Source organism: Propithecus coquereli, unplaced genomic scaffold (assembly GCF_000956105.1).
Source record: "Propithecus coquereli isolate 6110/MARCELLA unplaced genomic scaffold, Pcoq_1.0 Scaffold566, whole genome shotgun sequence".
Taxonomy (NCBI): domain Eukaryota; kingdom Metazoa; phylum Chordata; class Mammalia; order Primates; family Indriidae; genus Propithecus; species Propithecus coquereli.
The window spans coordinates 953053-976474 of NW_012151574.1; the positions used below are offsets into that span (position 1 = coordinate 953053).

Sequence of the window (23422 nt, forward strand, 5' to 3'; positions counted from 1 at the left end):
GTTCATGAACCCCTGAGCTGCAGCTTTCTCTTCTGGAAGTGGAGACAATACTTACCTTCACTGGTGGTTGGAGGATTAAGCAAAGGGGTGAATCTCAAGCACTTCTCATAGGCTGTGGTTGAACTCAGTAAGTGGGAGTGCCTGTCTTTCTGGGAAAGGGTGATTCTCTGAGGGTGGGATTTTGGGTATCAGCAAGCCAGTGGGAAGGAATTGTGGTTTAAAACAGACACAGGATGAGGAGGCCCGTTTGCTCTGAAATCTCCCCTTCTTGTGGGCCCCACCTCTGCACCAGGCAGGCCCAGTCCTCTGTGCCTGGTCAGCACCACGGACAGTTCCCGCGGCCTCCAGCTCTTCAGCTACTAGACTCGATGGCATCTAAGAGGCCTTCATTTGCAAGTCATACCTTTATGTTATGTACCACCAAGGGAACTAAAACGTTAGAATTTAACTCTGACATGCCATGGGTTGTCATTCACATCTCAATTTCGGAGATGTTGAAAAATGCTTGTCTTAGAACCTATGAAATAATGACAGTTTATTAGAGGTGATATCAGTGAGCAGTGGACCTTGGCCCTTAGAAGACTTAATAGTAATAGCCAGCATTTATTGAATACCAACCATGTTCCAGGCCTTTTTCACTCCTTCCTTCCCTATCCTAGGGGCTGTGTGCTCTCTATAATTCTCTTAACAAAGATTACATTTGGGGAATATAAATGCGAGACATATACAGTGAACCAACAGTCTTTCCACCATTCTTCTTCCCAAAATATTCCAGTCCTGAGCTGCACTTCTTCAGAGCATTGCTTCCTGCTGGTTGATAATTGAAGGCATTAACCTTACAGTCCACATCATGGTTAACCCATTTAAAAAGCATTTCAAATACATATCCTATGACCCAACCGTTGTACTCGTAGGTATGTACCCAGAACTGTGAACAAATGGTCACCAAAAGACATAAAATATGTTTTTGGCAGAGCTATTTGTAACATCCCCATAAAGGAGACTACCCAGATGCTCATCAACTATAGAATGGATGGAAATTATTTTGATATATTTGCACAGTGTACTACAATAAAGCCATGAGAATGAATGAACTGCAATGGAACAATCAACATGGATGAACCTCACAAACATAATGTTGGATAAAAGAAGCCAGACACTAAGGAATATACACTAGATGATTTTATGCATACAAAAGTACAAAATAGGCAAAATCAGTCTGTGCTGTTAGGAGTTAGGGTGCTGCTACTTTTGGAGGAGAAGTAACTGGAAGTGTGCAGAGGGCTTCTGGGGCATTGGTAATGTTCTGTTTCTTGATCTGGGTGTTGGTTCCAAAGATGAGTTCACTTTGTAGTATTCATCAAGGTATACACACTTACAACGTGCACTGTATAACTGTAGAGTTTTCTGTGTGTATATTATACTGCAACAAATCGTTGTTTTAAAGGCACCTTTTTCCAGAAGAGAATGCTGAGATGTGTGTATGCAGAATGATGAGTAAGAAATTTGGGGGGTAGCTTGTCAAATGGGATATTTAGAACAACTCAGTGTGAGTAGAATGCAGAGCATACTGGGGAAAAGTAAAAAGAAAACAAGGCTGGAAACGTAAGTTGGGACCAGGTCAGAAAGACAGTGTGTGTTAAGCCTTTGGAGTTTATTCTGCAAGCAGTGAGGTGCCATTGAGGGTTTTTGATCAAAGAGGTGATGTGTGCAGGATTGAGGTTTGGAAAGCTCATGCAGGCCACGGGGTGGAGAGGAAACTGGTAGAAGATGACGCTTGGGTAGTGGGGACACCAGTTAGCACAGAAGAAGAAACTGAGTCACAGAGGTTAAGTGACTTGCTCAAGATCACTCAATTAAATACAGTAACTCAGACAATCAGCCTCTATCATCCATACTTTTAACCATTAGGCTATGCTGCCTCCTGAAGACGCTCCGGAAGTATTAGTGAATGGCTGTGGACTGTGAAAGAGCGAGCCATTGGCAGTTGGGAGACCTGAATTCTAACACCAACACGGCCATTGACTCGTGCCCCTCTTTGGGCTTCCATTGCTCTCTATACAGTGAAGGTCTTGGTCTGGGTGATCCCTAAGTTCCCTCCAAGTGGAATCCTTGATTTTGAGGGAAGGCAAATCCGACAGCTCTAGGGAGAAGATGGGGAAGGTAGGGACCCCCACAGAAGCAGTCAGGGTTTGTGCCTCCGCAGCCTGTCCTTGGAGACACGGCCTGTCCAGCACTAGCACTCTGGAGGCCTGAGTGCCTGCAGGTGTCTCAGCCCTCGATTTTCAGATGGATTTCAAGACCCGGGCAAGGGAGGCCTGTGAGGCTGAAGTCACTGGGAATAACGAGGCCAGGGAGAGGCTGACAGTGGAGGGAGAAGAGGCAGCAGTCTCCAGGGTATTTATCTCAGAGGGACAAGAATGGCAGCCGCTGTGGCAAGGGGACGCAGTGAGCCGCAGGCCTTGGTGCTTCTCATCCTGGTATAACTCAGAGCTCTTGTGTCTGGGGGAACTTCACAGGCTGCGGTGTGGACTTGGAGTGGGCACTCACAGTGACGGGATTAGATGCTGGTCAGTGACATGATCAGGCAGCTTGGGGACCTGGAGCAAGTCCTGGACCCTCACTCCGCTTTGGGTGACTCATCTGGAAGACAAAGTGGATAACGCCCGTCTTCAGTGAAACGTCGAAGAGGGGAATGGCTGTGTTTTCTCCCCCCACATTCCTAGGACCTCTGGTGGTTACGAGTGCAGGATCCGTTTCCGCACAGACCTCGGTCTCAAACCTATCTCTGCCTTGCCTGGTGTAACCTTGCACAGGTTACTGAACTGCTCTGAGCCTGTTTCCTTGTTGTAAAATTAGGATAATAATACTTTTGGAGCCGTGGTGGGTTAAATTATACTACTATTATAAATTATACTACTATAAATTTATAGTACTATAAATTATACTACTAAATTATACTACTATTATATATATATAATAGTAGTTGGTACAGGGTAAATACTAAAAATAATGGTATCTGCTCTTATAATTTATCATCATCAGTTTATTATCCTGTTCCTTAGGAACACTTGCTTTTGGGAGAAAGCACATCAAACACATTCATATGCAGGTATAAACTATGGGGTAAGATTTACTTGTTTTCTTTATTGGAGAATTTGCATTTTTCTTGGCGATATGTCCTAAAGCCAGTTAGATTAATCACACGTCAGTGGGGCTGGGCAGCGTGGGCGCTGTCCTTGGTGCTGGATGGCAGTGAGGGAGGGACGTGCTTGCTCTGTAAACACAGGCATCCACTGGGTCAGCCGGCCTGTCCCAGGGCAGGTTTCCCCAAGGCAGACCCTGCGGTGAGATCCGCGTGCAGGCAGTGTATGAGGAAAGCGCCCCCAGAGGAGACTGGGGGGGCACTGGACGAGGAAGGAGAGAGGCAAGCGAGGGTGTGCTCTCAGGCAGATCCCACAGATCCCACAGAGGTGGCCCTGCCTGTGTGTAGGTGGCCCCGAGCCCGTGTTAAGCCTCAGAGTTGTTCTGACCTGAGGCAAAGGAGATGAGGGTCCAGTTAGTCTCTGACGAAGGGGCAGGGGATAGGTAGGGGTCATACATTTCCGGACACTTCTAGCTCTGGGTGGGAGTGGGCTCAGTAGCCCAAGGGAAGACCCCCTCCTCCGAAAACAACTGTGATACTGACTGTCGGAAGCTACCACACACTAAAGCGGGAAGGGAGCTCACAAAAGTGGTGGCAAGGGGACTTGAGTGGGGCATCTCATTGTTTACTACGGCGGGCTGAGCGAGGGTCTGTTTCTGGGCCTAGTGGAAAATGCATCTATGAGGGTACCAGCGAGACCGTTGGCGAGGGCACATCTGGGGAGCCCTCTCTCTGCAGTGGCATGGCTCCTTTTGCTTAGCACCTACTACGTGCCTGGCACTGCAGTGAACGTTTTGGCATTTAACCCTGTCGACACCTCCACAGGGCAGGTGCCATCCACTTGCCTGAGGTCTCTGTACCTGGGCCATCTGGTTGCAAAGCCAGGCTCACCTGTGTGGGGGGCCAGGGATGTTATGAGGCTCAAACAGGGGACTCGATGGGAAGTGCTTTGAGGGCCGCGCAGTGCCACGCAGCTGTGAAGCACACCTCTGGGGGATCGAGTCGTTTGTCATGCTTTGCTCCTCCCTCTTCCGGGAGAAACATATCAGACCCAGGTGGGTGGAGATGGAGCAGTATTGGGGCCCCAGAGAGCGGGGCCTAGTGCGGAGGTGAGAAGCCCAGCAGGTGTCCACCGCCTGCCTGCAGGTGCTCTGTCACGGTCTGTATCCCAGCAGGGAGGGGTGTTTGTCCCCGTACACATGACCGCGCTTGTGTGTGTGTGTGTGTGTGTGTGTGTGTGTGTGTGTGTGTAGGGACATCTCTATGTCTGGGAGTCTGTGTTTCTGAATGTGCGTGTGCCTGTTTCTGTGTCACTCCGTGTCAACTCTGAGGCTTCTCTGCTCTGCACAGAGAAACACAGAAGCAGTGGGGGCAGGGAGGCTGCAGGTGCAGGTTAGGGAAAGAACAAATGGTGGAACGGAGAGGGGGGTCAGAGACCCTGGTTAAATCCATGCAAAGCGCTCGACAGAGAGTGTGACACGTAGTAGGTAGTCAACAAATGGTAGCTGAAGAGGAGGAGGAGAAGTGATTTGGAGTAGGCTGCAGGGGAGAAATGGACTCAAGGGGGAGAAAAAGTACACGTAACTGAGTCCACCAGTAATCAGAACTCACGCGATACTGTTGCTGGGGGTGGGAGTGGCAGGCGAGGTCAGGGGCCTCAGGAGGTTGGGGGCCGGGGTGGAGGCTGAAGCTGGGCAGCCACCAGCCGCTCAAGCACTAACCAGATGGCTCGTCTCTCTGTCCCCCTCCCACCTGTATCTCTCTCCCCATGTCTCTTGGCCCCTTTGCCCAGAAGGGGACAGCCGGAGGCTGAAGGGGGCCATCCAGAGGAGCACGGAGACAGGCCTGGCCGTGGAGATGCCCAGCCGGACGCTGCGCCAGGCCAGCCACGAGTCCATCGAGGACAGCATGAACAGCTACGGCTCAGAGGGCAAGTGAGTGTGGGGCCTGCCAGCCCTCCTGGCTCTTGCAGCCCCCTGTGGTGGGTGGGGGGTGGGCGTGCCTGGGCAATACCTCTCAGAGCCCTGGGTCAGCCGCAGGCTGGGGGGCCCTTGGCTCAGGGCTCCCGGGCCGTGCCCATCTTCAGAAAGGAGGGAGAGTGAGCAGAGCACGGGCTCCGGTACGTGACCGCCTGGATTCGAATCCTGCCCCACCCCTTTCCTGCTGTGTGACCCTGGGCAGGTCACATCTCTGTGCCGCAGTTTCCTCACCTGTAAAATGGGGATAATAGTGCCAATCTCATAGGGGTGCTATGAGGATTAAATATTTATAACCATTTAATCCTGGGCTAGTACTTACAGAGCATGGGACAGTGTTTGCAGAGACGTGCCGCGCGTTGGTGTCGGTAAGGCAGTACAGAAGGGGCTCGAGAGGGGTTTTATTGTCGTGACCCCGCTTTAGGTTCTTAAGTCCCAGTTGGTTTTTAAACATAGATGTTACTGCTCGATAAAGGCATCTCCAGTGCACCGAATCATTAAACAAGGGTGCTGCCTGGCTCCCCGTGTTTCCCTCCCCTGGCTGCATGTCAGAATCCCCGGGGAACGTGTTCAAATGCAGATTGCAGGGCCCTGCTGCACCCGAGCTGCTGAATTAGAGTCTCTGAGAGTGGAGCCTAAGAACCCCGTTGCTGAAAAGCTCTCTGAAAGAAGGATTAATCTAGACTAGGGGTTTCTTATCTTTATGGACTCCTTTGAGAATTTTGGGAAAGCTTTGGGCCTGCTTTCCCCCAACACACACACACACACACACACACACACACTCTAATACATACACACTCGTTCTCACACACACGGTCATACAAACACACTCTTCTCCTAACTGTAGAAGGTTCCCACATTCCCCTAAAACCATCCGTGGATCCCTGGCAAAGAAACTTTCATCCAAAGCAACTTCCTTATTGTAGAGATGACTGGGGCACTCAGAGAGGTTAAGGGGCTTGCCCTGGATCACACAGCATGCTAATAGGTCTGGAATCTGGGAGTCCTGACTCCCAACTGGGGGTTATTCCACGATATCACGTTGCTTCATGGCCCCAGCCATCCTCTGAGGTGGGGTGGGGGCCAGGGGTCAGTGTCACGATCCTTGTGCACATGAGGAGACTGAGGCTTGGAAAAGTTAGGTGCCACACAGTCCGGTCCAGCAGCCACTAGACATACGAGGCTACTTAAATGTCAATTACTTTAAATAAGATGAAATATTCTGTTCCTCCGTTGCTTTAGCCGTATTTCAAGGGCTTGATTGCAGCACGTGGCTAGTGGCAGCCCTATTTGATGGCAGGAACATTTTTGTCATTGCAGACAGTGCTGGCTGAGTGGCTCGTGCAAGGGCAGACGCCCAGCCGGGGAGGGGTAGGGCTGGGCTCAGCCTCCACCCTTTGCTGCCCTGCCTCTCAGCAGGGGGCTCCTCCTGGTCAAAAGCCTTCCCCACCCCCACCCCCTCCTACACCAGGCATTCGCAGGAATGGCCTCACCTCGGCAGATGCTACTGTTCCACCCACCTCCTAGCGAGACTTTCGGGTGGGCGAAAAGAGGAGGACAGCGGAAGGGAGAGGAGCAGGAGGAAGGGAGCCAGTGTTTTCTTGAACTTGAGAAATATGGCAAGGCAGCAAAACCTGGAGGAAGATATCCTCAGTGTTTGGGAAGCAGTGGGTCCCTGCTGACAGACACGAGTCTCGGGGGATCAGGAGGCTCGGGTCCTAGTCCTGGCTCTGCTGCTGACCCCCTGGGTGGCCTTGGGCACATCTGTGGGCCTCTCTGAGCTTTGGGGAGGCCAGTAAACATCTTGTTGGCCTCATGGGCAGATCTGGAGGACCAGATTATGGGAGGGCAACCAATGTGGTTCAGTGAGCAGCAGCAGGGAAGTCACACCTGTGTTCCTGTTTTACAGAAGTGGAGGCAAAGGCTCAGAGAGGTCACATGACTTGCCCAAGGGGCACATCCGGGGAGAGTGTCAGGAGGAAGAAACAAGGCGCGCGCACTTGTTACCATTTGCTGTAATGTGCTGTAAGGGACCAGACAGTCCAATTACATTACAGGCAGGTTCAAAGCCAGGACTCAAGAGTCAGATAACCCTGGTTTGTGTCTCATTTCTGCTGCTTAGCAGCTGTGTGGCTTCACCTCTCTGAGCCCAATTCTTCTATAGAAAGGGGATGGTGATAGTACAGACACTCATAGAGTACTGTAGGATTAAATGCGGTAATATACGTAAAAGCACTTTGAACAGTGACTGGCACCTAGCAGGCACTATAATTATTAGCTGTAATTATTGTTTGTTAATTAAGTGACTATTAGTTAGCTGCTTGCAGTCAGTTGTGTTTTAACGGATATAGTGAGCCACTCCAAATACAATTGTATCTATAAAATGCCAAGCACAGAGCAAACCCTGAATAAATGTTAGCTATGTTGATTATGATTATTAAAAGGTTTGGGGTGGGTGTTTTGAGCCTAACTGAGGAAGAATTAGGTGGGTTGGAATCAGGTGTCCTCCCTGCCAGGTCCAGCAGGGAGGACAGTCTTGGCTTCCTGAGAGGGGCTGAATCTTGGTGGATTCCAGCCAAGTGCTGCCACATGCCCAACACCTAGGCAAGGAAGGGACATAGAAGGGACAGGTAGGGACATTGAGAAAGGACAGCCTCTTCCTTGTTCTGCAGGTATTTTGGGCACTGGTTGGACCCAGGTGCCAAGCTCTGATATAGGAAGGGATGTGACTGTCCTCCCCTCTCCCCACCCCCTGGGCGTCTGCCAGCCCAGCCGGGGCTTAGAGGGAGCCGGCCTGCCTGAGCAGCCCTGGCACTGCCGGGCACATGCATTCCTGCAAGCGGGCACAGGAATGCTCCCATGTGGATGCTCATTTCAGCAGATGTGATTGAGCATCTACAGTGTGCCAGGCAGTTGAGCTGGGCTCCTCAGAGACCCTGCCCTGACCTTCGTGAGCTTTCAGTCTAGGGCACGGACTGACCAACCAGCAGTGTGGGGAGACCTGCAAGGGACAGGTATGGAAAACTTGGGAAATGCTGTGTCACCAGCCAGGTCTGAGGGGTGGAGAAGGAGTGCATGTGGGTTGGGCCACTCTGTCAGTGAGGATGTCCTGGGATCCAGGTTGCTGAGACCAATAGCCCTTGGCTTCCGCCTTTGCTATTCAAAGTGTGGGCCACGGCTGGGCAACACTAGCGTCCCCTGGGAGCTGGTTAGAAATGTAGAACCTCAGGCTCCACCCTAGACCTGCTGAATCAGAATCTGTATTTGAACAAGATCCCCAGGTGGTTTGTGTGCATGTTGAGGTAGAGAAGCCTAGAGGACACCGACTATGTGCAGGCAGTGTGCGAAATGCCTTCATTGACTCATTCCATTCTCACGACAACCTGATGTTAATATCCCCATTTTACAGATGAGGACATGTGAGCTCAGAGAGGGTAAGTAACTCACCCAAGGTCACATGGCCAGTAAATGGCAGAGCCAGGATTCCAATCCAGGTATTTGGAGCCTGCCCTCAGTGATCACACTCAGTTCTTTCCCTGATTTAGTGTCACATCTATCAAGGTTTCTGGAGGTGGAAGCTTCGAGGATGGTTTGATGGATCAAGGATGTTGTCAAGGACCCAGAGTCCTCCCATCCCTCCCCTCCATGGGGCTCAGCATGTCGGACCAGTCATGTTTATCCCCTGAGGCTGGGGAAAGGCTTCCTTTCCCTGATCCCTTTTCTGCCTGATCAAAAATTGGGGTTCTATGTCTTAAGGATGGAGAGTCAACCAGCCAAGCCACCAGAGCAGGCCTGTCTCACTCAGACAAGGGGCAGGGAATTGAGTTCAAGACCCCTGAGAAAGGGCCACGAGAACAGGGCCTCCCTAGACATACGCCCTACCCCATCCTGAGACACTCCCTGTTGACTGTCTGCTTTAGTTTGGGTTTTCCCAGAACCAGAGCTGAGACATGGGTTCCAGTGCAAGTGATTCGCTTGGGAGGTGATTCTAGAAAATAATGGCAGAGCAGCATGTAAGAGAGAGAGGTGGCAATGAATCCAGTAAGGCAGGCTGTAAGGAGCCAGCTACCCCAGGGGGCAAGCAGAACTCAATCCTGATGGGGAACTCTGAGAGCCAGCCTAGAACACGCGCTGAGAGTTACCCCTCGGGGGGTGAGGGAGCTGGAGTATTTACACTCCGGCTCTCACCAGTTACTGATTCATGGCCGCTCCCCGTTGGCTCTCACCAGTTACTGATTCATGGCTGCTCCCCGTTAACTCTCTGGCTCTTCCTGTGGCTAAATGGCCTCTGGAGGTTCGAGTTCTTCAGGGGCCGGAGAAACGTAGGCATATGAATGCAGATGCTGGCAGTTAGAAGTCAGCAAGCACTGATGTGGTAAGGGGATAGGGAGTAGACTGGCAGCGCCTACTGCATTTCCAGAGTGTATGAACCACCATCTCCCAGCTGCCCAAGCCAGAAACCCGGGGTACTCCTAGGCAGCTCCCCTCAATGCATAATCCATATCCAATCCGTATTGGGCTCCACCATTTTACTCTTAATTATCTCTTGAATCCATCCATTTCTCCCCATCTCCATCCCTCTGGTCAAGGCCACCCATCACTCTTGCCTGGACACCTACAAGTCTCCTTTTTGATCTGAAATCTGCAGTCTCACCCAGCACCTATTTGCTCTGACCTCGTCCAGCCTCTCCTAGTCCCCCGCCATGTGTCCCGTGTTCCACCACCCTGAATCTTTCATGCTGCCCTCTCTCTCACCTCTGGGGCTTTGCATCTATTGCTCCCTCTACCTGGCTCTCTCTTTTCTACCCCTGCTCCCTCTTCACCCTCTGACTCATTCCTTCTCCAGATCTCAGCTGAGAACTGGCACATAAGCTGTATCTCATGTGCCAGCTCCACTTAATTGATAGTGGCTCCCTGGAGTGCTGTGTTGAGGATGCTGGAGCCCCTCCAGGCTCAGCAGGAGTGCTGAGGTTGATTAGCAATGTCTGCCCTGGGCGTGGGCAGGAGAAGTGGAACAGCAGGGGTCTTCTGGTCCTCTGGCTGCATCAGCAGCTTCCACAGCCCTCTGAGCTCCCCCACCACAGCACCCTCTACTCTCTGGCCTAATTGTCACCTGTGTGCCTCTCTGTCCCACTGGACGCTGAGTTCGGTGTTGGCAGAAGCATAAACACATTCCACTCCTTCCCAGTCTCCATCATCTCACAAAATCCAGGGCCTTAGCATCCTCTCGGTCAACCCGGAAGCTCTCAGAGCTGGCTCTCAGTGCCTACCTGCTCCTTCCGTCTGCCCCTCGTTCTCCTAAGGTGTCTGGGTCATCAGCATCCTGGTCCCTGGGTGTCTGCAGGGTCACAGTCGGTCCCATTCCTGCTGAAGGCTATTCCTGATCCCCACAGGCTCCGGAGGCTGGGGTGGGTGGGCAGGACTCTCTTCCCTTTCCTACCTCTGCGATTTAGCAGTGATCGTGCCTACAGGACAAAGTGGGACTGGATGTGGCCATGGGCTAGGAGAAGAGGATTTGTTTTGTTTTATAAACACCAGTATTTCTTGAGCATTTAAATGTGCCCAACTCTGTTCTAAGGCATTTATCTCATTTAATACTTACAACAGCACTGAAGAGTATCCTATTGTTATTTATTCCTATCTTACAGGACAGGAAACCAAGGCTTTGAGAGGTGAAAATGTGTCTCTAGTGAGTGGGGGAATCAGGATTCAGTTCCAAGCCTGCCTGACCCCAAAGCTTGGACTGCAAATCCCTGTACTCTGCTCTGGACAAGGCTAAGGTCTCCTCAGGGCACACAGAGACAGTCTAACAGAATGCTTAAGAAGGTGAACTCTGGAGCCAGACTCTCAGGGTTCAAGTCCCGGGTCTGCCACTTCCTGGCAGAGCGATTTCATTGAATGACTTAACAGTTCTGTGCCTCGGTTTCCCCTTCTGTGTAAAATGAGTAATAATTATAAATAACCTAGCTTTTATAGAGTTGTTAAGAGGATTAAATGAGTCAACATTGATAACTTAGTACTGTCAGTGCTTGGCTCATGGCACGTTTTTGATAAATAACAAAATAAATTGAATCCCCGGCTTCGAGCTCGCAAGCCACACCCTCACGGAGGGGGCAGGTTTGGAAATGTCTTGAATGCTTGAAAAGCTGGAATCAGAATCGTGTAATACGGTGTATCCTGGCACACAGGCAATTTTGCTGCAGCGCTTGTTTTCAAAATGAGAATTGGTTCCAACCCCATTGAAGTATTAGGGAACAATTTGAGCATAACGCGATTTTCACATTTGCTCAGTCAGGCACATTTTCGTCCGTGAGAAATACTTGGTGAATGCAAAAAACCGCACCTGCGTAAGAATACACAAAACACAGGCCCTGAGAACACACACCGCCCCTCTCAGCTTGTGGTATATAAGCCACACCCGTCCACGCCTGGCGCCACAACCTTCCATTTCATTCCTTCCCTCACAGTCACTCACGTGCTTCAGCCCGTCCGATGCCCACTTGCACAAGCCAACTTCGGGCTGTTTTCAAGGTCAAGGGCCACTTTTATTGTAGTATAACATTTATGCATTTCTTAACCATTTGACACATATAAAACTCCGCTATTGTTTTTATCATGGTCCTGTCTTTCCTTCTTCTTTTTTTTTGATGTGATACTGACCCCATTTTCTCCATAAACTCTGTGATTTTTATAGCAGGACTTTGCATTGCACGGCAATTTTTAGGAATGCATATTTCACGTTGCACCAGAATCCACTGTGTTGTAGGCTCAGCGCGTGTGTGGGGAGGTGGATGGATGGACGGACGGATGTGTTGGGGGGTTGGCAGGAAATGGATGGACAGGGAGCCCATAAGCTGCTAAAACCTTTCAGATCCACATAACCCATAATCACCACAAGGGCTGTGCAACCTTTTAATTTCTGCTGCCATTGAGACGGGTGATCCATCTGGAAAAGAGAGTAGGATCAAACCCCTGAATAACCCAATTACTTCTTTAACCATCAAGAACAAAGAAAATCCAGGGGCCAAACCAAGCTCAGAGGTTAATTATAAAAGACAAATGGGTTTCAGCTCCACAAACAAAAGTAACAGGATTTGAAATGCAGGAAATCTCATTTCACCATTAACACGAAATAAAAGGCCAGCGCAACACGGGTTGTAATCCTGTTTCAGGGCTCTGCCTTTGCCCACATGGCGCTCGTCCCTGGCAGGAGCCTGCTGCTGCAGCCTTCCCTCCGCAGCCCCCCAGATGGCCTGGGCTGGGTCTCAGGCGTCCAGATCCTATACTTTTTAACAGGTCTGGAATCAGAAATGCCATGCAAATGCTGAGAAGAGGGAGACGAGGCGGGTCAGCGGGACCAGCAGGCTGTGGTCTCTTGTTCCTTGATGCATTCAGCAGACACTCTGTGCTAAGCACCTTACCTGCATTATCTCCCCGACTGTCCCCAGCAACTCAGCAAGGTGATTACTGTTTAGTCCGATTTTATATCTCAGGAAACTGCAGCTCAGAGAGGTTAAAAAATTTGCCCCAGGTTGCACAGCATTGGAATCCAATGTCTGTTATGCCAAAGTCCAGTCTTCACTGCTGTCCTTTATGTTCCCAGTTTGAGTCTAGCTGTAGGGTTTGGCAGCGAACATGTATTGAGTTCCTGCTGCATACAAGGACTGGTGTAAGTTGTAGCATGTATGTGGCACTTCATTCATCAAGCTCTCTTATACTCCTTTGCTAGCGGATCCTATAAGCAGAGATTTGGGGAACGTTTAAAACGGGTACAACACAGGCACTTAACCACCTAAACAGCCGTACACTGTCCGTGAGGCAGTGCCCTGTCGTTTGCAGATAAGAACATTGACTGAAGTGCAGAGACAATAGCACCTTGTCAGAGGTCACACAGCAGGCGTTTGTTTGGCCAGCAGATCTGATTCTGTAGCCTCTACCTTCCTTCCTGCTCCAAGGAGGATCCCAGGGTGGAGTGGGGTCTCCAGTGCAGTTGGACCTCTGGCCAGCAGGGACCAGCCACCACTTTATTCCTCCTTCCTCCAGTCCCTGGAGGATATGATAACCCGTTCAGGGTTTCTGGGGCGTCAGCCTGGTTCCTTGGCAGCCAGCGAGGCTCCCTGGGATGGGAAATCAGGCAGCCGCCCAGATATTATAAACAATTACCGCTAATTACCAGGCCTGCCAGTTCCCCATTGTCTGCTCACAATCCCACCAGGAACTGAGGAGCAGACAATGATGATGTTGGAGGAAACTTTCAATTTCAGGCTGTGGAAGCCTCGCTCTGCCTAGGAGGCTGGGCTCCCTCGTGCCTTGGAACCCATGAGGCCCCACCATTTTTCAGGCTTTTGGAGCCCAGACCCTTCTTATAATCTGGAGCCTGGATGCCCAGATGGCCAGGAGGGCGGGGCGGGAAAGAGACCCAAGGGTATGGAGGAAAGGCTTTGGCGCTGGTGCGAGAGGGTCTAGGGTTGGAGCCTCAGGGCTGTTCATTAAGGGTCTTTGGTTTTGTAATAGTGGGTACACATTTCAGTCCCCAGACATTTAAGTGATTTTATTTTTCCCATACTTTCTCTATTAAAAAAAAACCACTATTGCATAAGACTCAGAAGCCTGGCTGCCTGAGTTCAAATACTGCTCTGCTTCTGCCTTTGGTTGGCTTCTTCCAGAGCAGACCCTGACTCAGAGATTCAAGAGGGAACCCGTTATCGGTCAGGCCTTCCCAGGAACCCCAGCAGGGGATCCGTGAGGAATGAGACAGGAAGGTAAAGGGTGTGTGATCAAAGCTGTTACCACTGAGGGCAGCTGGAGCTCAGGCCCGCTGGGGAGCCCTGGGAGGCTGGCTGGACATTCATCCTCCTATCTCCACTACACACCACTCCCAGTTTGTCACCGGTTGGGGGCTGCCTCTGGGGCATTAGCGCTCAGGCACTTCCAGCCTGGCCGAATTTGCTCTTGCAGCCAGAAAATCAGCCCTGAGACTGAGCCGGCAGCCTCTGTGTGTGCGGTGAGTGCAGAGAGGGCCGGGTGGGTGGCACACTGCCTATGTGACTTGGGCAGTTTTCTTAACTCTCCAGCTAATCTATAAAATGGGCCCAATAATAGTATCAACCTCATAGGGTGTTTGTTGTAAGGCTGAAATGAATTAACAAGTGTAGAGCACTCAGACATTAGTGGCACTTAGTGAGCCTGTGCGTTTGCTATGACTGATCTACCAAGTCCCCGTTTTTCCAGTTTGCTGGAAACTTAGTCTCACTTGGCTCAGGATTTTCCCAAAAGTTATACCCATGTCCCAGGGAAGTTTATAGAGAGAGAATCCATGTCAATTGCTAGAACAGGCCCAGGGCGACATTTAACATATTTAGTAAGAGGTACAAGCCAGGTGTGGTGGCTCACACCTGTAATCTGAGCACTCTGGGAGGCCAAGGCAGGAGGATTGATTGAGACTGGAAGTTCAAGACCAGCCTGACCTGGTCTCTACAAAAAATAGAAAAATTAGCCAGGTGTGGTGGTGTGTACCTGTAGTCCCAGCTACTCGGGAGACTGAGGCAGGAGGATCGCTTGAGCCCAGGAGTTTGAGGTTGCTGTGAGCTATGATGCTGCTGTGAGCTATGATGCTGCCACTGCGCTCTAGCCCCAGGTGACAGAGCCAGACCCTGTCTTTTTCTATTTCTTTCATAGCATTTGCCACCTGTAACCTACTGTGTTATTTATATTAATTATTTGCTATATGTCTCCCTCCACTAGGATGTAAGCACCTTGAAAGCAGGAATCACTGTTCTCTGGTATATTCCAAGTGTCCAGAACAGTGCCTGGCACATAGTACATGCTCAGTAAACATATGTTGAATGAATGAAATGGATCAAATGGATGCTGGCTATACTACTTGGTATCCCAGCTGAGCATCAGTGCTGGTTAGTATTCAGTAACATTGGCTGCCATTATTGTGCAGCTGAGATGTTGGGGACAGAGTATGTGGTCCTCAATCATCATCCATCCTTCTAGTGTCTTCTGGAAAATGATCATACTGTCTGTTCCTTGGTCATTGTTTCACACTGGTCTCAGCCACTCCTCTTTGCCCAGACTATCAGGCCTCCATGGATCTGCCTTTTTCTGGGGTACATCTGGATCATGTGTTCCTGTCTGGGGTGTGCAGGGATGTACTGAGAGCTTCAGGGGCTCTCCCAGGGGGTCCAGGGGGTCACTTGACGAGACACCCAAGCAGCCTTTTCTGCAAAGCATGTGTCCCTTGTTCGGCTCCACACAATAAGAAGGGTGGGCACAAGTCCTCTCCACTTTCAGATCCCCCAGACCTACCTGGAGTTTCCCGCCATCCCTCAGGGCCACCAGCTCAGCCCAGGGACCACAGCCCTTCCCCAAGGGTCCTGCAGCATCTCCGCTCTCTTTCCTCCTTGCCTGGCTTCCTCTGCTCTCCATGGCTGGGGATTTATCTGTTTAGGGGAAGGACAGCTGAGTTTTGTACCTATTCTAAGTCTGTTTTTTTAAGATGTGGAACTGAAAAGTCAAGAATCTGAGTCTCTTGTCTGCATCCTACTTGGAGGTGGTAGACACAGGACGACGCCCTGGTGTGGGGGCGAGCAGGCTGGGGGCGTAGGAAATCATGAAAAGGAAAAACATTCGGGCCAAAATGTCAAATTATTGTCTTGCCATGAACTCTGCTGATAACTTAAGTAAAAACAGAATCTGTTGCATACACTGGGGCACCTCTCAGGGCTGAGGGAAGAAATGAGCGGCCAGGGCTGGTGGCTGGTAGAGTTTATGGGCTCTTTGCAAGGGAAGGCCATTTGTGTGGCTCAGTCCTCATGACTGTTAAGTCTCTGAGATTCTCTTTGATTTCCCAGACAGAGTTTTTGGTTGGCCTACTTTGGGTCAGGCCTCTATCCCAGCTCCGGCCAGGGAACAGTGTCATCTTTTTGCCGGGCAAATGTGTTCCTTATCTGAATAAAGGTGTTAAAGGTAAACCAACCTCCTGTAGTTGTGGTAAGGATCAGATAAGAAAATGGATTGCAAGCGCTTTGCTCCTCAAGAAAATAGGGGTACATCAGGCAAGGTACTTAGTGCCTCACCGCACAACAGACCTATGAGATAGGAACGTTGTTATTCCCATTTCAGAGATGGGAAAGAAACACTTCAAGAGGTGAAGGGAGGGGGTGATCTTACTGAAACAGGCTTAAGCAATAATAAAATTATTCTTGTTATTGTTGTTGGTACTGACTTATATAGCCAAAAGATAAAATATCTTGCTTCAGGTAGAGCTTGATCCAGGATATCACACAATGCCATCATTTTGATGGCTTTGTTCTTGGGATCCATGTGGTAGCATGATAGCTGTCAGAAGCTCCAGTCCTGTGTCTCAGACTTGTCTGGTGGGAAAAGAGAGCTTCTAACTCCCCACAGTTCAAACAAAGCTTCCAGGCCAGATTCTCATGGGCAGAAATGGGCCACATGCATGTCTCTGAGCCAGTCACTGGACAAGGGGAAGAAATGCCCTGCTTGGCCAGGCTGAGCTGCAGGCCCAGCCTCTGGAGCTGGGTCTGTTTCACCCTGTTGCAGTCACGTGCCATGGGGAGGGAGCTCCCCAAAGGAAATTAGAGGTCTTGTTACCAAAGAAGGGGAAGTGGGTATTGGGCAGCCAAGCAGCAGGAACGAATGCACACCGCAGTGTGCAAACCCACGACTGCATTTCAAACTTTCACGTACAAACGGATCATCCAGGGCTCATGTTACAATTCAGATTCTGATTCAGCAGCTGGGGGTGGAATGGGGCGCAAGTCTGTGTTTCTGTTTAGCTCCCAGGGGATGCTGATGTGCTGGTCTCCGGACCGCGCTTTGAGTATCAGGGCCCTGAACCTCATGAGCCAGGGACTTGCAGACTTCATCTCCCTCGATTCTTGCAGTCACCCCAGGAGGTAAGTATCAACATATCCATTTCATGGGGCTGGAGCCTCAGGCTTAGCAAGGAGAGGTAGGGTGACGGACGTTGACAGAATGCCATGGAATGAGGGGTGTTCTGGACCTGTCCTCCTTAGTCATTGGAGTTGCCATTCAGCCTGTTTGTCCTGTCTCATCTTTTCTTGCAGCCTTAACTATGGGGGAGTTTGCCTGGCATCAGATGCACAGTTCAGTGACTTCCTGGGCAGCATGGGGCCAGCACAGTTTGTGGGCCGCCAGACCCTGGCCACCACGCCCATGGGTGAGTGCCCCAAGGCCTGTCCCAAAGGCACTGAGGTGGGGGGTAAGGAGGGCCCAGAGTCTCTCCCTCCGGCCCCTCTGCCTGTTGGTACATCCTCTGAGCACCCAGCCTGGAGCCAAACCCTCAGCAGAGCCCAGGCACTTGGGGTGGGAGCTGGTTCTGGTCCTGTTTTGGGCTGGGCATGGGGAAGGAGTTTTCATCCCCAAGCAGAGGGAGGGGCTGAGTCCTTGCTTGAGCTTCTGAGCCACTTCCCATCTCTCGGACCCTCTTGCAGGGGACGTGGAGATTGGCTTGCAGGAACGGAATGGTCAGCTGGAAGTGGACATCATCCAGGCGCGGGGACTGACGGCCAAGCCAGGCTCCAAGACACTGCCAGGTGTGGGGGCTGGAGGTCAGGGAAGATGTCCTGAGGGGTACTTAGGGTCTAGAAAAGAGAAAACTGGGCCCAACTGTAGGGGACCCTTCTGCCCCAACTGCAGTGTCTTACATGGAACTGGTGGTTTAGGGTTTGGGTGGGGCCCCAGTTGAGATCGTCTGTTGACTGTGGTGTTCTCCCCCACTGGACTGAGCTGGAGGGCAGGGGCCACCTTTCCTGTTTGTCATTGTACCCCAGTGCCAAACACAGGGTACTTGGCATGAGGTAGGTGCTCAGCAGGCACTTGTGGAGTGAGTGGGTCAGCAAGTGAGTGTATAAGCCAGGGAGGGGGTGGATGAGCCAAGGACCGAGAGAGGAAGCAGGTGAGCTCAGAGTGAGCAAAGGAAGGGGGAGCCCGTCTGTCTGGACCAGCAGAGGAGGTGGAGCACGCCCCACCTAACCCTGGCTGCACCTGCAACCCCCACCCCCACCTGCCCCTGTTGCATCCTCCCCAGACCCCACGGAGGCACTGCTGTCCCCAGCAGTGGGTGGGCTGCCTCGCTTTGTTGTACCCTTTGTCTGCCAGCAAGGAGCCAGACTACAACTCACCCCTGCTGACCTCTCTCCCAGCGGCCTACATCAAGGCCTACCTGCTAGAGAATGGCATCTGCATTGCCAAGAAGAAGACCAAAGTCGCTCGCAAGTCGCTGGACCCACTGTATAACCAGGTGCTGCTGTTTCCGGAGAGTCCCCAGGGCAAAGTCCTGCAGGTGAGGGGTGCTGGTGTGTGTGTGCATTGCCAGAGTGAGAGGGGGCACCTTTGAGGGGGTCTCTGGAGGACCTCACCTGGAGGAAATATACACTATGGTTGATCTGAGCCCCATAACTTACTGTGCAACTTTGAACAAGTTCCCTTCTGAGCCTCAGTTTCTTCATCAGTAAAGTGGGGATATTATTAGTCCCTGCCCGGGAACATCACCGTTACAGTGGAACGTGTGCTGCATGCAGGAAAAGTATTTGGAAGTTTGGCCCGTAGTAAGTGCTCTGCCGATGGCCATCATTATCATCATCATCATCAACAACCTCTAAAGGTCAGAGGCTTGGCCTGGAGCACAGTGATAACAGCCTGGAGGCCTGTTGAGGACCCCAGACAGGTGTTTGGCTCCAGCCACTAGGGAGGACCCTAGTGGTCACCCAAGCCTGGGGCTGGAAGCAGCTGCCCGTCCTGGGAGCAGGCAGGGCCAGGGTCGAATGCCCGCAGAAGCCACATGCCCACTCTCAGCTGCCGCTTGGGTACCTGTGGCTTGCACCTTAATTCTTGCATCCAGCCGGGGCAGGCAAAACAACTGAGGGTGGGGCTAGAGTGTTACAAGTTGCCAAGACAGTGGGGGACTTTTGCCAAACTGGGAAGCCCAGGTCCTGTCTAAGGCAGAGTTTTTCAACCTGTAGGTTGAGACCCATTAGTGAGTTGTGAAATCTGTTTAGTGGGTCTCAACTAGCTTTTTGATTTTTAGTGGAATGGAGTAGGAAAGAAAACATTTATCACTCTTAGTAAGGGGAATATTCTTTGTTGGGGCACTTGCTTCAATTACGCGTTTCCATGTGTGCGTTGGGTGGTAGGTTAATGTTTTGTTGTATATCGCTGTCAGAAATGTCTGGGAAGACCTACTCATCTAGAGGTATTCAGATACCACTTAAAATAATCAGAAGGCCATCTGGGGCCACACCTGGCCTGCCGGATGAAGGTTTGTGCATTCTGGCCCCCACATCTTTAGGGAAGCGTTGGTCCCTGTCCCTGTCTGGGGTGTGCAGGGAGGGACGAAAAACAACACGGACACGCACACCCGGACCAGGGGGGCACTGAACAACACAACAAAACAACAGACCAACCAAAACAGATGTCCCTAGTGCCGCTCCACACAAAAAGAACCGCCGGCAAAAATACAAGCAAACCACACAAACCCCAGAACGACCCACACTAACACCCCACCCCTAAGGGAAACAACCCAAGAAAAGCCACCACACCAAATCCACAAACATCCTGCAGCACCGCCGCTCACGGCCCCAACAGACGCACTTCCGCGGAACACAATGCAGCGCAAAATACCAGTGAAAAAGAAAGACAGCCAAGCACTACAACTAGGCTAAGGATCAGGTGCCAAAAGGGCAAACAAAAAAGACAAGAATCACACTAACCTAACGACATAACACCTCGAAGCCGTAGACAAAGCACCACGCAAAGCAGAGCAGGCGAGCAAGCCGGGGGCGGAAGAAAGCATCAAAAGCAAAAACAGCCGCACAAAAATGCCAAACAAACAGCAAACCATGAACTCGGCTCATAACGTAAGAAAAAAAACAAGCGGGCGCAGAAACAGCGGAAACCCTCAAGGCAGAGGTTGTAACCGTTACTTCCTTTGATCCTCACCCGCGAGGTAAGCTGAACAGGGATCGTTCCATTTACAAACAAGGACACTGAGGCTCAGTGAGGTTAAATGACTTGCCCAGAACCACACAGCCAGTGAAAGTGGTGGAGCTGGGATTTGAACCTACATATGCGTGACTCCAAAGGCTTTAACCCACCAGGCTCTACCAAATCATCAAGCCAGCCTGCCTCCGTAGAGCGGGGTGGAGTTGGGAGCTGAGATGCAGAACAGCGAATGAGGGTCCTGCAGTCACAGAGACCGTCCAGCTGGCAGCTCCAAGACTGGGAAATGGTTGACCAGGATGGGAGAAGGCCCTACAGAAAACGGTCGGGAGGAAGAAAGCTAGCGTGTGCTCTGTACCAGCCACTTTTTAAAACTGTTTACATGGAGGGTTTCTGAGGATCTGGAAGCAGAGGGCCCATGGGGGAAGCAGTCAGGGGACTCACGATGTAGGGTCAGCCCTCAAGGCCTGGGTTCGAAGATGGGGCGTGTGGAGGGTGGAGCAGAGAGGGCAAGACCCGAGGCAGAAAGCCGGTCACCCAGGCAAGCAGTAATGGGCGCTGGAGCTGGGAAAATACAGTCGGGCTTGAGCAACTTTACGGAGGTGGAAGTCAAAGGTCAATGGGGCATGGGGGCAGCCCCAGGCTCTGGTCCTGGGCCTGTGGGTGGTATTGGCAGGATTTGAACCAATGTGTCTCTTGCCCCGCAGGTGATCGTGTGGGGGAACTACGGGCGGATGGAGCGGAAGCAGTTCATGGGCGTGGCGCGCGTGCTGCTGGAGGAGCTGGACTTGACCACCCTGGCCGTGGGCTGGTACAAGCTCTTCCCCACCTCCTCCATGGTGGACCCAGCCACGGGCCCCCTGCTCCGGCAGGCATCCCAGTTGTCCCTCGAGAGCACCGTGGGGCCCTGCGGAGAGCGATCTTAGTGCTGGGGATTGGGAGGGGCTTCCCAAGAGGGCCTGGGGACAGCCCAGCCCTGACCTGGGACCCCAGGCCCATGGGCACACTGGACAGGAGGACGGGGTTCTCTCCCTCAGTGGGGAAGTAGAACGGGGAGACCTGCCCCCCTTGGGCCCCTCCTCACCCCTTCTTTGCCTCCTACTCCCTGAGACCTTCCCTCTCCCAACGGGATTGGCTACACTTTTGACTTGGCGGGTTCTTGACCTGGTGGATGTGGCTGCAGTCCAGACAAAGGAGAGACTGAGGTGGCAGAGCAAACCACTCTCCTGCCCCAAACACTGTCCACTTCCCCTTTTTGCCTCCTCGGAAGCTCGCTGCCCGGAGCCAAGTCCAGAACCCGGCCGGCCATCTCCATGGTGCCAATTACCAGCAAGTGTCTTTCCTGCGGCACCGGGTTCAGGCAGCTACTCCTGCCCCAGAGCCGTTGGGGCAGCTTTGCAAGGATCCGGAGCCAGCTCCCGGGGGCCCAGAGCCCCCCACTGAAGAGGAGCTCGGGCTTCCCTCTGCCTGCCCGTGGAAGGAGCTTTGCCGCAGCCTGTCCGAGTCCATCTGTCCGTCCCCTCCTGCCTGCTCCTCTTCCGGTGGCTCTAGAAATTGGGGTCCAGCAGGGATCAAAGGAAAGGAGGGGGTGCCCGGGCCTTAGTGAAGACCCGCAGGGTGCCTTGCTCCATGGGATTGCAACAGACTAGTTTGGGAACTATTGGTGGTCTGGAAAGAACGTTGTCATCTGTGTTTTGGGGGAGAGGCTATGCGACCTGAGTTTTCATAACTCCAAGCCTAGAGCTCACTGTCTCTTCATTTGGGGGATGTTGGATTGGAGGGGGAGGCTCAGGAAAGCTGGGATTGGGACTGGTGGTGCCAAGGTAAGGGTTTCCCACATAGGAGAACCCGTCCTTGTTGGATGAGGTCAAAGGTCATCTTGTCTACCCCTATGCCTCCAGGCCAGGGGTCTGGGGAGGCAATAGAGCCCCCCTATTTTAGTCTTTTTTAACAAACCATTCTGTACTAAGGGCAGAACCCAGTGCCCCAGCCTCAATTACCTTGGCTCAAGGAAAGATGGAGATAGGAGAGAGAATGAAGAGGTACGAGTGTAAGAATTGGGAGATTCCTTCTCAAGCAGGCCTGGGTTGCTGCCTTCCCAGCCTGGCCCTCCCTGGGGCCTGCGGGAGCCCTTTTGCATGCAAGGGAGGACATAGGCTGGCCCCTCTTTATAGAAGCACATTTCTGCCACCTCCCCTGGGAGGCACCCAGCAGCCTACCACTCCTCTTTACCTAGTCCCTGCTGTGTAGGGCGTAGTCCAGGTTAGCTGGGTAGAGTTAGTGTTCCAAGCCCTGGGGCCTGTTCTTAGCTCATACATAGTCCTTATAGAGCCCCAGGACAGTGGGGAGGAGACACAGGAACATTCCAGGAGACCACTGTCTCCTGGCTGGCCTGGCAGCCTGGTTCGTGGGAGGCCAGCCCCTCCTCCCCGCCCCCTTCCTTCCCCTGTCCCCCGTAGGGTTATAGCTGGAGTTGCCCATTAGACTAATGTTCCAATTTATTATCCTTGGTCCTGACTTTATTTACGAGGCACTCCCGAGGATCGCGGGGCCTTGGCAGACAGGGCCTGGTCTCCACTAGAGGGTGTCATTTTCCACTGAGGACACCCGGGCTGTCTTTGGACCCCCCCCCCCCGCGCTCCCCCCATTCCTGGTCCCAGCAGGCCATTCCTTCCACCTGGAAACTTTCCCCTGCCCTCAGCCTGTTTCAGCCCTGGGTATCCGTTAAAGTTCTATCGGGTTATAGCACCTCCTTGAGCGTCTTACACTGCTCTGGGAGGAGGAACTGGGGAGGCCCCTTCTATCCCGGAAGGCTTCAGAGCTTCCTGTGACTGGGGTGGGTCAGATCCCAAGGCTGTGGGCACGTGGGAGCAGGTCTCTGGGTGGAATCAGCATCCCGCCCCCCATTTGTGTTTTTAACCAGTGTGATTTCTCTGCTGTTCGTTTATTACTCACCATTTGGAATATTTTGAGCCAGGAGAGCAACTTCTCTCTCCAGCCGGCACTGCTGTGTTTGTTCAGGGGTAGCTTTTCAAAGACGGGGCAGGGCCCGGCTGTCCCAACCAGAGGGGAAGGCAGCTCGGCCTGGTAGCCTGAGCCCTCCCTCTGGTGGCCGCACAGCCTTTATAAAGAGAGAGAGAGAGAGAGAGCTCCGAAGCAATAACAACACCCTGGGGGTGGTCAGCGAGGGCCCCCTCAATGATTTTCTTGTTTGTTCTGTGAAATCTCGCTCACCTCCTGGAGGGGTGGGGTGGATGGGGGCTGGAGCCCTATTTCTTTGTCTCATGTTGTGAGCACATGCCCGCCTTGT

General features: G+C 52.1%; 1 protein-coding gene across 2 annotated transcripts in view; it reads left to right on the top strand.

Annotated features, from left to right (window-relative positions):
• Nucleotides 1–22664, top strand: part of RIMS4 (regulating synaptic membrane exocytosis 4) — a 51373-nt gene extending 28709 nt beyond the window's left edge. Inside the window, exons 2-6 of one of the 2 annotated variants that reach the window (XM_012657912.1) lie at nucleotides 4941–5079; nucleotides 17220–17332; nucleotides 17607–17708; nucleotides 18318–18457; nucleotides 20820–22664. In XM_012657912.1, coding sequence (XP_012513366.1) covers nucleotides 4941–5079; nucleotides 17220–17332; nucleotides 17607–17708; nucleotides 18318–18457; nucleotides 20820–21038 — 713 coding nt within the window. In that variant the 3' untranslated portion in view covers nucleotides 21039–22664. Of the gene's footprint in view, nucleotides 1–4937; nucleotides 5080–17219; nucleotides 17333–17606; nucleotides 17709–18317; nucleotides 18458–20819 lie in introns of both variants that reach the window. The other variant, XM_012657911.1, reaches the window with a different exon arrangement.
• Nucleotides 22665–23422: the final 758 nt, after the last annotated feature.